This window comes from Rhinopithecus roxellana, chromosome 8, assembly GCF_007565055.1.
Source record: "Rhinopithecus roxellana isolate Shanxi Qingling chromosome 8, ASM756505v1, whole genome shotgun sequence".
Taxonomy (NCBI): domain Eukaryota; kingdom Metazoa; phylum Chordata; class Mammalia; order Primates; family Cercopithecidae; genus Rhinopithecus; species Rhinopithecus roxellana.
Window position 1 is genome coordinate 130,461,789 of NC_044556.1, and position 17,413 is coordinate 130,479,201.

The 17,413-nt window shown below is 39.3% G+C and overlaps 1 protein-coding gene across 2 annotated transcripts in view; it reads right to left on the bottom strand.

The window, feature by feature from the left end:
• The window catches only part of ACBD6 (acyl-CoA binding domain containing 6), a 208,037-nt gene extending 192,770 nt beyond the window's left edge, over positions 1 to 15,267 (bottom strand). Inside the window, exons 1-3 of one of the 2 annotated variants that reach the window (XM_030936850.1) lie at positions 15,119 to 15,267; positions 7,339 to 7,403; positions 4,139 to 4,235 (exon numbers count right to left, since the gene is read on the bottom strand). In XM_030936850.1, the coding sequence (XP_030792710.1) occupies positions 4,139 to 4,235; positions 7,339 to 7,403; positions 15,119 to 15,244 (288 nt within the window). In that variant the 5' untranslated portion in view covers positions 15,245 to 15,267. Of the gene's footprint in view, positions 1 to 4,138; positions 4,236 to 7,338; positions 7,404 to 14,125; positions 15,059 to 15,118 lie in introns of those variants that run through there. The other variant, XM_010375644.2, reaches the window with a different exon arrangement.
• Positions 15,268 to 17,413: the final 2,146 nt, after the last annotated feature.

Sequence of the window (17,413 nt, forward strand, 5' to 3'; positions counted from 1 at the left end):
ATATACATGTGTGTCTATCTGTAAAGAAAGAGAATGATAAAGCAAATACAACTATGGTGAATCTAGATAAAGGCCTTACAGAAGTTCCTTATATTATTCGAAACTTTAAAAACAAAACAAAAAAAAACTTACCCTCCCCCCAAAACAAAGGCAAAAATAATTGCCTTGATTATAGTAAACACTGAACAACATATTCTTGAGATAAGACGAAACATATAACAGAAAACATAGTCATTTTTAAAGATGAATTTTAAAGCACTGTTTTATACCTCAAGGTACCACAGAGCTTTGACAAAAATAATAGCTGCCTTGAACTTTTTACACATATACATACACTTAAGTTTACACCTTATAGATATATTTCCAATATCAGCTATAGAACAGACAGTAGAGTGATTAACAACAGGGCTCTGGACTCACATAAATACAGGTCTAAATCCCAGTACCATCATTTGTTATTGGCTTTTTTTTTTTTTTGAGATGGGGTCTCACTCTGTCACCCAGGCTGGAGTGCAGTGGTGCAATCACAGCTGACTGCAACCCTGAACTCCTCCGTTCAATGGATCCTTCCACCTCAGTCTCCCAGGTAGCTGAGACTACAGGCGCACACCACTGTGCCTGGCTAATTTGTTTTTGTTTTTTTTTAAATAGAGATGGGGTCTTGCTTTGTTGCCCAGGCTGCTCTCCTTGCCTCAAGTGATTCTCCTGCCTCAGTCTCCCAAAGTGTTGGAATTATAGGAGTGAGCCACCACACCTGGCCTTAGCTGGCTAATTTTAGGTAAGTTACTAAATCTCTCTGTGCCTGAATTTCCTCATTTTTAAAATGCAGATTATAGTAGTTTCTAACTGTGAAGACTTTTTGTGAAGATATCAAAAGACAATACATGTAAAGAACGCAGCACATTCAGGCCAGGTGCAGTGGTTCACGCCTGTAATCCCAGCTATTCAGGAGGCTGAGGCAGAAGAATTGTTTGAACCTGGGAGGTGGAGGTTGCAGTAAGCTGAGATTGTGCCACTGCCTCCAGCCTGGGTGATAGAGACTCCATCTCAAAAAAAAAAAAAAAAGGAACTCAGCACATTCAGAATGAGTGTTGTTCTTATTTATTTATTTATTTTTTTAGAATATCAAAAGAAAATTTTTAACCTAAAAGATAATGAACTAAATGACAAATCTCTTCTGAGATGGAGGTTATGATCTGCCTCCCAACAGTTTAAAAGACAAAGAAAAAAAAAGCTATGAGTCAAAGGGGACCAGCTTAGAGTGTTTAAACCAAAAACTAAAATGTAAATAAAACATAAAATTCCTCCTTACCACTGGATTCCAATGTTAAAATACTTTTAGAATAATATGTTGTAAATTCTTTTAATGTTATTCAATGTACTAAATAATATATTAATTTTTAAAAGATTATTATTTAATGTATTAAATAATTAAAGAATATGAAAGTGCCTTTGGTTCTGCTTGGTTTACTCAAGTATATGCTCAATAGGTTAGATTTAGACACTTTTAAAAAGCATCCTTAACACCTGTTTGGAATCGGCAAGCTTTTTTTTTTTTTTTTGAGACAGAGTCTTGCTCTGTTGCCCAGGCTGGAGTGCAATGGCACACCTCGGCTCACTGCAACTTCTGCCTCCCGGGTTCAAGCGATTCTCCTGCCTCAGCCTCCCGAGTATTTGGGACTACAGGCGCCTGCCACCATGGCTGGCTAATTTTTGCATTTTTTAGTAGAGACAGGGTTTCACCACGTTGGTCAGGCTGGTCTCGAACTCCTGACCTCAGATGATCCACCCACCTCAGCCTCCCAAAGTGTTGGGATTACAGGTGTGAGCCACTGCTCCTGGCCTGCAAGCATTTTAAGAGTAATAGTTAACGAAATTTTACTAAAGTACTGAAGGTAAGAAATCATAAATTCTGTCATTTATCAGAATTTATAAACTCAAATGCCTTCATAGGCCAAGCATCAGCAATAGTGTTGTATAAATCAACAGGGAAGGATGAGAACACAGTGACTGGACCTGAAAAATACTCTGCCTAAAGGCACTCATATTCAAGTTTTGTTTCCTTTTTAAACATTGTGCAACAGTTGTTCAGGCTGAGTTCAGCTCAGGGGGCACTTGTTTTGACCACTGATTTTCAGATTTTAAGCCCTCAGAACCTTGAGATACATACTTGTATGCATATTTGGTCTTATAAAAAATAGAAAATTTCTGAAAATGAAGACTCATGCACATCAGAAACATAAGGAAATTTCCCATGCCTATAATCCCAGCACTTTGGGAGGCCGAAGCGGGTGGATCACATGAGGTCCGGAGTTCAAGACCAGCCTGACCAACACGGCAAAACCCTATCTCTACTAAAAAAAAAAAAAAAAAAAAAAAAAATTTAATAAAAAAATTAGTCAGGTGTAGTGGTGCACACCTGTAGTCCCAGAGGCTGAAGTGGGAGAATCACTTGAACCTAGGAGGTGGAGGTTACATTGAGCCAAGATCCTACCACTGTGTTCCAGCCTGGCTGATAGACAGAGACCCTGTCTCCAAAAAAAAGAAGGAAATTTTTCAATGACTTCTAAAAGGCAGTCATATCATTAAAGATATCCAAAGTTGGTTATCTCTTCCACTTTGTACTCTTAAGATACATTTTTAGGCCGGGCGCAGTGGCTCAAGCCTGTAATCCCAGCACTTTGGGAGGCCGAGACGGGCGGATCACGAGGTCAGGAGATCGAGACCATCCTGGCTAACACAGTGAAACCCTGTCTCTACTAAAAAAAAAAAATGCAAAAAACTAGCCGGGCGAGGTGGTGGGCGCCTGTAGTCCCAGCTACTTGGGAGGCTGAGGCAGGAGAATGGCGTAAACCCAGGAGGCGGAGCTTGCAGTGAGCTGAGATCCGGCCACTGCACTCCAGCCTGGGCGACAGAGCGAGACTCCGTCTCAACAAAAAAAAAAAAAAAAAGAAAAGATACATTTTTAATATGTCATAATATATAATCTTTTAAAGTTCCTAACAGGTCTGAGATTTTTAAGATTCCATGATTAATGGAACAAATTCCTTCATACCAGTAACAACTATGTACCCATGTAATTATTACAAAAACACTGAAAATTGTTTAATTCATTAACTGCTAAAATGTTTGGCCTAACTGTTTTTATTGAAAAAAATTCAATTTGCATGTTTTACGTGATACAATGCAACCTCTATCTCACTGAAATACCTGTTAATCATTTAACAATATTCTTAAATAGTGACCTCACCTTTATTAAATTCTGTCTAGATGTTCTCCAATAAGTATATGAGAAAAACAGGGTATATTTAAGTGAACAATATCCAATGCTTCCAAAGTCCAAAGCAATCTCTTTTCCTGCTGGATTCCCTAACATTTACATTATCGTTTTATACTATTAAAGATTATATATATTGATATGTTTTACCTTCTCTATTACACTTTAAACTATATAATGGCAGAAATCATGTCTTATTTATCTTTTATCCCTAATAAGAAGCATTTTGCCCTTGCATAGAAGGTGATCATAAAAAAGAAATCCAAGACTAATGTTTTTTCCAGCATGATAATCTCAAGTTAAACTCTTTCAAATTCTTATGTAATTCAAACTCTTCTGCTTTCAAAAACTCTGCAACTCAGAGAAGTTCTCAGCATCAGTAGCTGGTTATGTTACTATTTAAGTATTATTAATTTTTTTTATTTTTCTGAGACAGAGTCTCGCAGTGTTGCCCAGGCTGGAGTGCAGTGGCCTGATTTTGGCTCACTGCAGCCTCAGCCTCCCAGGTTCAATCAATTCTCCTGCCTCAGCTTCCAGAGTAGCTGGGATTACATGTGTGTACCACCACATCTGGCTAATTTTTGTATTTTTAGTAGAGACAAGGTTTCACCATGTTGGCCAGGCCGGTCTTGAACCTCAGGTGAACCACCTGGCTTGGCCTCCCAGAGTGCCGGGATTACAGGTGTCAGCCACACCTGGCCAGCAATTATTTTATTAGATAAATATTACAATAACTTTATAATATTTCAAGAAAGTAAAACTTTAAGCATGTTACTTAAAACTAAGCTTAGTTTTAGACATTTATTACAGAGAAGGATCATAAGTTTTTGGAAAGTATTATTTATAATCATTAAGTCTTACCTGAGGATTCCAACCTGGATCTAGTTTTTTAACTACTGCAATATATTCCTGCATTGCTTGGCTGGGGCTTGAATCACCAAGTGCTTTCCAGGCTTCCCTACAATATGGAATATCCAAAATGGCCTGTCATTATGCAAATAACACAAACAGCATTTTTCTTATTATTATTAAAAAAAATTGCACACACATTTCAAGGGTCTCGGAATATAGAGATAATAAGTTATGGATACAGAAGTTCTTTTTGCATTTACATTGGTCTAGGGCTATACAGACCTTATTGCCCTACCTAAGAAGCCTTTTCAGACATTTTTTTTTTCCTAATCACCCTCCCCTATGAAATTTTAAAAACACAGATACACTGCATATCTATTAAATTTTGGAAGACCACAAACCACTGTAATCTAAGATTTTATAACTTCCTCAAACCAATTTTCACCCCATTGCAGATGTATGCTCCACAGACTAATACGGATTATTCTCATAAATTAACTGTGCTTATGGGATTTTGGTCATACAGAAACTAATCATCACATAAAAAACAATATTCCCAAGGAAAATGCATCAAACTTCTTACTAAGATACAAGAAATCCACCTTCCCTTTCTGCTCTTACCTCATCTATAAGTTACTAGTAATTGATCCTGGGAACTCAGTCTGGGACTTCAAAAGTCAGGGATGGTGAGGGCAGAAACAAGAACACTGGCCAGGCGTGGTGGCTCATGCCTGTAATCCCAGCACTTTGGGAGGCTGAGGCAGGTAGACCACCTGAGTTCAGGAGTTTGAGACCAGCCTGGCCAACATGGTGAAACTCCATCTCTACTAAAAATACAAAAATTAGCCGGGCATGGTGGTGTGTGCCTGTAGTCCAGCTACTCTGGAGGCCGAGGGAGGAAAACTGCTTGAACCTGGGAAGCAGAGGTTGCAGTAAGCTGAGATGGCACCACCGCACTCCAGCCTGGGCAACAGAGCAAAATTCTGTCTCAAAAAAAAAAACCAAAAAGCAAAAGCAACAACTAAAGAATATTACTGAGTAAGTTAGGGACTTCCTACAATATAAATGGCAAAAGCAACATTTCAGTTCTGAGCTTCCTTTTGAGTCTTTTTTTTTTCCACCCCCTGCAGGCTGCCAGGACAGGCCTCCTTTGTGGTTTTTCCCTGCCAATTCTTTCTAATTCCAACCAGGGTTTCTCAATTTCCCTGATTTGCTGTCAAACAGAACTCAATCCCACATTTTGTTTTTCACTACCTTCCTGCTTCTATGATGAATATAACATCTTTCTGAGGTTTTCTAAATTTATTTTCACTGAATTCCTTAAGAACTACTTGTATGTATCGTAACACTTCATCCCTAAACAGATCAGCCTACACAAACTCAGGAAATTTATCAATACTATTATATAATAGAGAGGTTATACATTCAGATTTTCCTGATTGTCCCAATAATGTCCTTTATGGCTTTCTTCTCCCACACCAGGAACCAATCAAGATCCACACACAGGATTGAGTTTCATGTATCGTCAGCTTTTTTGTCTTCCATATTGTTGGTATTTTTTAAGAGTCCAACTGTTTTATAAAATATCTCTCAATTTGAATTTGTCTAATTGTTTCCTTACCTACATAGTGTTCTTGCCAGAAATGATTAATCATGATTAGAATTGGGTTAAATTATTTCAGCAGAGTAATATATAGGTGACATGCCCTTTTCAATGCATCACACTGGGGGCACATGATGTCAGTCTGTCCCATCATCAATAAGATTCATGGCTTGGTAACGGCAGTATCTGTCAGGTTTCTCCCTCATAATTAAAAAGTAAATGGTGGGTCAGCCTGTAACCCATGGTTTTGCTCCCCAATAGTTTTTCACCTAGCATTTTAACAACAGTTTTCCTCAATAGTTTTTCTCCAATAGTTCCCGAATATTTTGTCATCTAATATTTTATCATTTGTTGATGTTCTTGCCTAAACAATTATTATGGTGGCTATAAAATCTAAATTTTTTTAATTGCTAAAAACAATGGAGAAAGAGGCAAAGCACAGGAAAAAAATGAAGCTATAAAATTTCATAAATTATGACAAAAACTCACCATAAACGTTAACATCAGGTATTCTTTAGAACAGTAATAAAATGCCAGAGAACTGTTGGTTATCATCAACCAAAAAACTTGTGCAAGAATATAATCAATGCACTGCTTCCTTCACTGAGACTGTCCTATATAAAAAAAAAATCAGCTGAACTAAACAGTGTGGGTAGTGACATAAGTGATTTACATCTGGGTTCAAGCTCTGTATCTCCTTACAGCTGGGTAACAAACAGTTGGCAGGCAGGAAATATATCCAGGGGACCAGATTTTATGTGGGACTGCTCTAGAATATAAACTCAGAACCCGTATTTTATCACTTCCTCTCTCTATAATCATATTTTATCTTTTTTTCGTTTTTAACTCTACCTTCTAACCTTCTTTTAATTCCAGGGCTGATGCTCCAAAGCCTTCCCTTCTATAACTAAGATTCCCAGTTGTATGCAATTTCTTTTTTCACTTAGACAAGGTAAGAGAAGACAAGGTCTCATAAATGACAAGAGGGAACTTCTGGATTATAAGTTTAAAAAGTTTGCAAAAGTATACTCTTTTTTTATGTATTCAGAGAAACAGAGAAGTTAGTATCTGGTTTTGGCTTTTCACTGAACTTCTCCCTTCTTCCCAAGAGTACTATAAGCTGTTATTTACTGTGGCGTGGGTGGAGCAAGGAACACAAGATTAGCAAGAGACAGGGAGATGAAACTGGGACAGGGAAGAAGGATGAAAAATGGGGATTTATCCTGCTGTTGGGCCCTTCCCGTCATTCTGCCCTTCTTCCAAAAACCCTCCAGAGGGGAGAAGTCCTGATCCATTAGGGGCTGAATGACAGGAAAGGAAAATCTCAAGCAATAGCTCTCATGATCACTCTCTTACGTATTAAAATGTGAGGCATGTATGTCTGTTGTGAACCACTTATATTCCAACATGCTAGCATAAGAATCCTTCAGGAGACTTAGCTAAAAGTAGATTTCTTTAATCCCTCTCCAATTGCCTGTTATTAGTACAGTCTACAGCAGAGAGAGATTAATATAAAAATAATTCTTTAATCAGCTCACTGCTTTCTAATTCCTAAACACCTAAACCATTTCCAACAACCTCATTAAAGATTCCAAGAATTTCTTACCATTTTTGCTTTCCTTCAAAATCAAAGAAGCTTGGTTTAGGAGTATTGCAATTTCCAACTTTGACCTAAATGAGGGAAGGAAAATCAAGAACTTATTTTTCAAAGAAACATCTGAGAAACTTTTCCTTTTCAAATGTATTATGTAAATTTAGTAACCATAGGTTGGAAAATATTTGCACCTATATGGAATAGCAAAATTTAACATTCTTTGCAAAAGCAAACAAAAAAACCCAAACAGAATCAAACATTGCATACAGGCTACTTTGGCTTACTGCATAAAACAACTTTTTTTTTTTTTTTTTTTTGAGACGGAGTCTCGCTCTGTCACCCAGGCTGGAGTGCAGTGGCCGGATCTCAGCTCACTGCAAGTTCCACCTCCTGGGTTTATGCCATTCTCCTGCCTCAGCCTCCCGAGTAGCTGGGACTATAGACGCCCACCACCTCGCACGGCTAGGCTTTTTGTATTTTTTAGTAGAGACGGGGTTTCACTGGGTTAGCCAGGATGGTCTCGATCTCCTGACCTCATGATCCGCCCGTCTCGGCCTCCCAAAGTGCTGGGATTACAGGCTTGAGCCACCGCACCCGGCCAAAACAACTATTATGTAATATTGTAATACAGAAAAACTGTGATAAATGGTTGCATTTCGTAGTAGACTATTTACATATAAGACAAGTTATCAACATACATTATATACTCTATTACCATGTATAAAGAATTTTTTAACACAGAATTAATAAGGTTTAGAATTCATAATTTATCAGAATTCATAACACTATTTCTTCATGCTGATTCTTGTAACTCTATTAGCATTTTATCTCTCCAAAATTTCAGGGGAAAAAGTGTACTACTTTTAAAGTGCCCTATTAAGAAACTCATCAATATAAATTTGGATGCCAAAACCCATGCAAAAAAATTTTAGGGGTTCTCAACAATACAATTCTATTTTTCTACAACAGTCTTATCATCTTTTGTTTGTGGTCAATACTTAATTTTAATCCTCAAATGACATTTGTAGTTAAACTGTACAGTGAATATTTTCATTGAGAATAAGCATAAATGAAATTCACACAAGTGCAGAATTCACTATACAGGCCCTGATTCCCACTGCCAGAAGTCATCTTCCTTCCTTATGAACTCTTAGAGCATTTACTCTATATATCTTTTATGGTACTTTTCACTTTTTCTACCATGTGTTAGAAAGTTTTGTGTAAAGTCTCATCTTTCTATTAGAATACAGCCTGTAACTGTTCTTAACTCATCCACAGCACCTATCTACTTCTCAGGGATTTTCCCACTATCTCCCATTACTCTTCCACACTTGAATTCTGCTAAAATCTAACTGATGCCTTCATCTAACCAGAATGATCTACTGACTGCCTTAGGGATTCCTAGTTCAGGGTTTTGCTTGTCACTCCACTCACCTGAAACGCCTTTTCTTCTTTCCTCAGCTTTTAAGATGCTGCACGACCTTCCAGTTCTACTCAAATTTCAGATTCTAAGAACTCTTTCAGTCTACAATGATCTCATCTACCTCTGAATTCATAACAATTACCACCTCTATCATTTGCTTAGCAATTAATCGCATGGCCCTCTGCTGTTATTAAAATGTACACTTACATAGAAACAGCCTTGTTATGATGGAATAGAGATAAGAAAGCGTAAGAAGGAGCCACATTTCTTGAACAATCACCATAGACCAAACACTTCACATATTTTATCTCGAATGGGCCAAAAAATAATCCTGCTAGGTATGCCATTACAAACTCATCTTATAAACGAAGATAAAGAAGCTCAGGAGGGTTGTCTCAGTTCACACATTAGTATATTCCTGAATTAGTAGTCTGGATTTAAATCCAAGAGTGTTTGACTCCAAAGTTCAATACCCCTTTACTACATCATTCTGTCTTAAATGCTAAATAGAGTCTGGGATTCAATTCTGGACTCTCTAAAATCACATGAACTACCAGACTGTTAGAAATATTAAATGAAATAAATTATACAAACTTCAAGACATCATAAAAATAGCAGTTATAACTATTTTTGTTTTTTATCCAGACACCATCCAGTGGCAGCAACAAATGCCAATAGTTCTTCTCCATTTCTCCTGTAGTAACAGAAGTCTCAGCTGGACACATGATCATCCAGCTAAACATTACACATGGCCATCCAACTTCTGCCTAGGTTCTGGGGACTGGATGTGTGGAAGAGTGATACAAATACCTTCCTTAAAAAGAAAAGGAGTTTGTCTTCCCCTTTCCCTTTGCCCTGGATATGATATACATGTGGTGATGGTAAGCCACCTCTGACCATGAAAAAGGAACTTAGGGCAGCAGTTTTCAAATTTTTTAGTCTTATAATCCTTTTATACTCTCATGATCCTAAAGAGCCATCATTTATATGAGTTATATCTATTGATATTTACCATATTAGAAATTAAAACTGGGACATTTTAAAAATGTGTATTAGCTCATTTAAAAATAATAAATCCATTAGATGTTAACATAAATAACATTTTATGCAAAATAACTATTCTAAAAAAATCAGTGAGAAAAGTAGCACTGTTTTACATTTCTTAATTTTTTTCATGTCTCGCTTAGAAGCCAGTTGCATTTGCATATCTACTGCTGCATCCAATCTACTGCAATATGTTGTTTTGGTTGAAGTATAAGAAGAAAATTCAGCTTCACGCAGATATGTTGTTAGAAAAGAGAGAAGTATTTTAGCAGCATTTTGAGATAGTTGTAGATATTCTTCTTTGATACTATGCCAAAACCTAACAGATGGTAGTTTCAGGTCAGTTGCAATGAGGAATCTGAACTCATATCAATGAATTTTTCATACTGTTAACACTGAAATCCATTGGTCTGACTTGCACTTTGAAAGGCATCTTTTACCAACACATGATTTGTAACATCATTCCATGAAATATTTAGAAAATATGGTTTACTGAGTTACACAGACTTTTCAAATGTTGACACATTTCATGATATAATAGCAAACGTTCACATTCATGACTGTCATCACTTATCTCATCAAAAAAAGTTTTTAAGTACTGGGAAGCTGTCAAGCTCACAGTGGCAGATACAGATTTTCCAAACTTCTCATTTTCACTTGAAGGCTCAAATGTTATTACTGGCAACAAATACTTTGAGTTGTTTTCCTTGAAGTGACAGGCTTATTTCATTCATTTTCAAGAAACTACCTGCCAAATACCCAAATTTGAGTAGGTATAATTATCTGTGAGTTGTTCTGTTAAGTAAAAATGGAAAAAAGTATATAGTTCATTTTGCAACTCAGAAATTACACAAGTGCTTTTCCTCAAAATAGTTAAGATAACTCAGTATGCAGCAGAAGTATTTTGTGTGTACTTCCCATCTCATCACACAAAATTTAAGACTTGACTCAAGGTTAATATTTAATAAAGTAGTATTAAGGCGCGGTGGTTCATGTCTCTAATATTAGCACTTTGGAAGGCCTAGGCAGGCGGATCACCTGAGATCAGGAGACCAGCCTGGTCAACCATGGCCAACATGGTGAAACCCCATCTCTACTAAAAATACAAAAATTAGTCGGGCGCGGTGAGAGACATCTGTAATCACAGCTACCCAGGAAGCTGAGGCAAGAGAATCGTTTGAACCTAGGAGGCGGAAGTTGGAGTGAGCCCAGATCACGCCACTGCATTCCAGCCTGGATGACAGACCAAAACTCTGTCTCAAAAAAAAAAAAAAAGTATCATTAAATAGTATCTCATGAAGTCAACAGGAATTCACAAATTTTCATTACTCTCCAGTTTTCACAGCTGTCAATTAGCTATCTTTAGGAGGGAGAGTGTAGGCTGATGTAGAGAGCGACCAAAAAACTGTTCATTCATTTGATTTTGTTGAAACTTTATCGAAAGATTATTTTGAAGCCATAGGCTAATCTGAGACTAATAAAGCTGTGACGCTAAGTAAATTTAGAGTTCTCCCTGAGAAAATAAGGTTCATATCTTAGCTTATTTATTATCTTCCTGCCAACAACCTCATCCAGCCTACAAAATAGGGTGCTATTCTGAATACAAAATGCTATTTTATGATAAATTTTGATACAATATGCAGAAATGATATTGGACTTTCAACTTTATTATTCTATCAAAGATGCTATTCTTAATGTTATCTCAGAATTTTGTCAAAAATCAAATATTTAGGAGATTGATGAAAACTGTGGCCCAGTGTCATATCTAAGCAAGTATATTATTTCCTAATAATGCAGAATTTTATTTGCAGATACAGAATATCTCTAAACACCCCAAAGTCAAGTTCTTGAAAGGATGAGGGACATTCCTCCTTCATATTATCTGAATGAAGTGAGTATACCTGAGACAGAATGGTTCCCAAGTTGATAGGTGACTACAGTTCACTCATGACTTAGAAATAGAATATTGAATAATGACGACACAGATATCAATCAATAAAGATATGTCCTAGAATAAAAAAGAATATTTTCTAGGGAATTTGGGGAAAATTAGTCTCATACTGCCCAGAGAATCATCAGACATATTACAGGTCCTAATATGATTCTCGATAAATATTTGTTAAATAATCAAAAGTTTCACTCTAATGTTATTAGGACAAAGTATAACAAATGACCAAAGAGAAAACAGATATCAAGAACTTTTCCCAGAAAGCTAATTCCAAGTCCAATTTGGAGGTAAGTTTCATTCAACACTATAATTTATACCATTTGTTCCTACAGCTTTATCTCTCAGGTCACATTAACTGACATTCATAATAATGACCATCAACCTTCAAAACAAGGTTCATCTCTACTCAATATATCCCGTTTAAGAACACAGTGGGGCTGGGCATGGGGGATCATGTGTATAATAACAGTACTTCAGGAGGCTTAAGCAGGAGGATCCCTTGAAGCCAGAAGCTCAAGGCTGCAGTGAGCTATGAGTGTGTAACTGCCCTCTAGCCTGAGCAACGGAACAAGATCCCATCTCTAAAAAAAATTTTTAGTTAAAAAAAAAAAAGGAATACAGCAGGCCTCTCCCCCAACTTATTTTTCCTTTAACAAATACAGGGGAAAATATGTAACTATGTCAAGAGGCAAAACGAAAAAAAGGTTACACATTTTTAATAAAACAAAATAGGCTATTATCCAGAATTTCATTTCCTCCAGTGTTTCAAAGAGCTGTAATTTTCCTGAACTGTTATTTAACTCTTGTCAGCAATTTTTCAGGTGTGTTCAAACCTAGATTCCTCAAGTACTTTGTAAGTCTCTTAAAAGCAAATGTGGGCTGGGCACGGTGGCTCACACCTGTAATCCCAGTACTTTAGGAAGCCGAGGCAGGCAGATCACCTGAGGTCAGGAGTTCAAGACCAGCCTGGTGAACATAATGAAACCCCGTCTCTTCTAAATACACAAAAAATTAGCCGGGCATGGTGGTGGGCACCTGTAATCCCAGCTACTTGGGAGGCTGGGACAGGAGAATCACTTGAATCGGGGAGGCTGAGGTTGCAGTGAGCCAAGATCTAGCCACTGCACTCCAGCCTGGGCAACAGAAATGAAACTCCGTCTCAAAAAATAATAAAAATAAAAATAAAGTGTCAGCCAGCAAAGTGGCTCATGCCTGTAATCCCAGCACTTTGGGCAGGTGGATTGCCTGAGCTCAGGAGTTCAAGACCAGCCTGGGAAATGTGGCGAAACCCAAACTCTCTGTGGAAAAAAAAAAAAAAATTGTGAGTGTCATGTTTTTCCTTCTCTGCATTCTCTGTAGGCATTATATCCAAGTGTCTTGCATATAAAAGCTGCCGAACAAATATATGTTGCTTATGACAAAGCAATTATTTCCCTTCTGGTACCTAACCAATGTCAACCTGAATTATAAATTAAACATGTCTATACATCTCCCTATTTCCAGGTAAAGTTCACAGCCTTAGACTGAGTCAGGAGCTACAATCCAGTTCTGACTGATATATCTGTATGACCCTAGGCAAGCTGCCTACTCTCTGTGGCCTTCAGTTTCCTTTTCTGTAAAAGAAGGGCATTATCTCATCTGGTGTTCATAGCTCTTTTTAGATTGTATCAAACAGAAAAGACATATTCAACGAAAACATAAAGATATTCAGGATTTTATAAAAATCACAAAAGTTGCAATACTGTATTTTGCATTGTATCACATTATTATTATTATTATTATTATTTTTTTTTTTTTTTTGAGGCGGAGTTTTGCTCTTGTTGCCCAGGCTGGAGTGTAATGGCGCGCAATCTCCGCTCACCGCAACCTCCGCCTCCCCGGTTCAAGCGATTCTCCTGCCTCAGCCTCCTGAGTAGCTGGGATTAGAGGCATGCGCCACTACGCCTGGGTAATTTAGTAGAGACGGGGTTTCTCCACGTTGGTCAGGCTGGTCTCGAACTCCTGACCTCAGGTGATCCTCCCGCCTCGGCCTCCCAAAGTGCTGGGATTACAGGCGTGAGCCACTGCGCCCAGCCCTGCATCACATTATTACAATCCTATTATCTTCTTGGATCTCAATATAGTTTAATTAACTTTACCATATTTACTTCCATGTGGCCCTTTGGAAAGGGTAAATGAATGATAAATCTTATTTTATCCTCATTTTGTAAAGGTTCTTAAGCTGGTAAAACGCAAGATCACTGAATAAGTCAGAAAAAAAACACAGAAAAAGTGTCCAGTGCCCAGCTAAATAAATATCACTCCTAGAAAGCAAACATCTTTTCCTCGTTCAAGATGATGCTCCGTATCTTTCTCCCCCATCCACCCTTTCCCTGCTACTTTACCTGTTTGTACCTGGCATACAGATACAAGAGCTGCTCCCTGCTGGCCACCTGAATTAGGCCTTGCAGGTGCGCGGCAGCCTTCTCAAACAGCTCGGCCAGGCAACTGGACTCCTCGATCTCAGGGCTATGGGGGAACTCCACCTCCCCGGAGTCGTCCCCTGAGCTCAGCTCTCCACCGCTGTCGCCGGTGGTGGCCCCCGCGGGCAGGAATGATGAAGCCATGTCTCCTTGCTCGCTCCGTCCCTCTGCGTCCGGCGTGTCCTCCTTGGACCGGGTGTAAGACCGGCTTGGAGGCCTGGCCCACCAGTCTGGGTCCCGAGCCTGAGCTCCAGTCGGACCCAAGCTCAGTAGCGGCGCGCTCCCTCACATAACCCTGCTCCCTGCCCACTTCTACTCCCTGGGCGTGCAGAGCAGGCTCCCCGACCCTCTGCCGCTCTGCCCAGTCGACCAGGTCTCCTCCGGCTTCCCTCCGGCCAACAGCTCGCTAGAGCTCGCCTCAGGTCCCTCCAACGGAACGAGGGTCGAGGGCCAGGGAAGCACGGGCGGGCAAGCGCGGGGCGCGGCTGGCTACGGGCCGTGAGGGCGGGGCGGGGCGGCGTGCGTGCCGGCGGCGTGCGCTTTTGTAGGGCCTGCTCTGCGCCGGCGGGGAAGCGTGGGAGACGCTACGCTGGAAGCTTTTCCCTGCCGGAGGAGAGAAAGTGCAGTCTGCTGTTCGGGCGTCTCTTAATCGTTTCGCTGAAATTAGCAGTCCCGAACTCCGGAGCCGGGCACCTGCATGGGCCCCTGGGGGTGGGGGAAGGAGGCCGTCTGTGTGGTAGTGTAGCGGTGAGAGCGGAGTCGCGGGAAACGCGGGTTTGAGGACTAAGGTTCCGCCTGCCCCAGATTGTGCGCCTCAAGCGCCCCCAAACAGCCCTGCGCGCGGATCTGTTGCCCGCGCGTTGGGCTCTGTGTTGAAATAATGAAAAACTGCAAGATGGGGCTGTCCCGCCCTACCGTGTGACTGATGAGTGGAATCACTCCTCTGCGTGTTTCGCTGTCCACACTTTCGGATCCCGCACCTCTCCGGGCGCCGATAATAGGGTTTGGGGGGTGCGGGGCGCGCCTTAGCCCAGTTCTCATGACGAGCTCTGCATTTGACACTGTGCATTGTAGACCCTATGAAGTGAAACCGGAAGTACGGCACAGTTCTACCCTAGAGGAACGTACAAAACTTTTTTTTTAAAACTATAACATTATGAGTGGTTATGTCCTAAATGTTAAACACAACAACGCACTATATATTCATTTAATACTCAGTGTAATAAGCACTAATTACTTAAGTCTGCAGAAAGTTCCACTGTTAGTGTCAGGCCTCTGAGCCCAAGCCAAGGCATCGCATCCCCTGTGACTTGCACGTGTACGCCCACATGGCCTGAAGTAACTGAAGAATCACAAAAGAAGTGAAAATGCCTGCCCCGCCTTAACTGATGACATTCCACCACAAAAGAAGTGAAAATGGCCGGTCCTTGCCTTAAGCAATGACATTATCTTGTGCCTGGCTCACCCTGGCTCAAAAAGTTCCCCCACTGAGCACCTTGTGACTCCCACTCCTGCCCACCAGAGAACAACCCCCCTTTGACTGGAATTTTCCTTTACCTACCCAAATCCCATAAAACGGCCCCACACTTACCTCCCTTCGCTGACTCTCTTTTCGAACTCAGCCCGCCTGCACCCAGGTGAAATAAACAGCCATATTGCTCATACGAAGCCTGTTTGGTGGTCTCTTCACACAGATGTGCATGACATTTAGTCCCTGCTGTCAAGGTGCTCACAATCCAGTCAAAGGGATGTTTAATGACCAAATTCTTGCGATTAAAAAGTGATTAAGAATATATAATGTATTGAGGACTTGATCCTTATAACGTAAGGTAGGTACTCTTATTTTACACATAGGAAATCAGCACAGAGTGGTTAACTTGTCAAAGGATGCACAGCTAGCAAATGGAGGAGAAAGGAAAAAGAAGTTAGCCTGCACATTGGGTAATAATGGATGATGAACCCGAAGAGTAGACTGAAGGAGAGATAACAGGGCCTTTTATATCTTTCTGTTTTTCTAATTTTTATTAAAGTGAGAATTGAATATTAACTGCTTTTTTGGCATCTTTGGAGATTATCTGCTTTCCTCTAGTCTTCGAAAGGAATTATATTAACAATTTCTATTTTAATGAATTATATTAATAAAAATAAATTTGGGATTTAATGAATAATAGCTAACATTGATATATTAATATGCGTTAATTCAAAACCTCCTAGTTTTGAGCATTACTTCTGTTCCTGAAACTTTTTTAAAAAGTTATTAGTAGGTTCAGTTTGCTAATATTTTCATTATCTTTACATCTCCATTTAAAGATGTGATTAACCTATAGTTTTCCTTTTCTATACTTTCTCAATTTTGTGTCAAGGTAATAAAATCCTTGTAGAATGCATTTAGAAGTTTTCATCTTTTTCTGTATTCTGGAAGAGTTTACATAACTTGGGAAAGAGAGCAACCAGAATTCTTTTACACTGCTGGTGTGAGCATAAATTGATACAATCATTGTGGAAAAATGTTTGGCACTATCTACTAAAGCTGAGCATAAACATATAGCAATTCGACTCCTCCCCGGTGGGAATATATACATGGCATTCACCAAAAACATGTAGGAGAACATTCATAGCAGCACTATGAACTAATTCCTAATTGCTCCAAACTGGAAGCTCCCGAATGTCCATCAACACTAGAATGGATAAACTGTGGTGTGTTTACATGATGGAACACTATTCATCAGTGAGAATGAACTAATTACAATGACACAGAACAACATGAATGAATCTCAAACATAAATGTTGAATTCAGGAGGCCTATACTCAAAACAGTACATATTGTATGTTTCTAGTCATAAAAAATTCAAAATTAGGCAAAAGTAATCTGTGGTGTTAGACTCAGGATAGTGGGTAACCTCAGGGTTAGTGATCTGAAGGGCACATGAAGGGGACTTCTGGTATTTGGATATGTTGTTTCTTACGCCAGACATTAGTACACTGATGTGTTTGTTCACTTTATGAAAATTCATTTATAATTTGTGTACTTTATGTATAGATTTGAATGAAAAAATTTATTATAAAAATAACGTGTAAGAAAGAAAAAGGAAAGGGTCCTTAACATTCAGAAGCTGGCCCGGCACTCACAGCTAGGCCTTGTTATTCTCCTATTGGATAGAAATAATCTCACAAAATAGCAACCGCAGGCAAGGTCACTCTGAAATTATG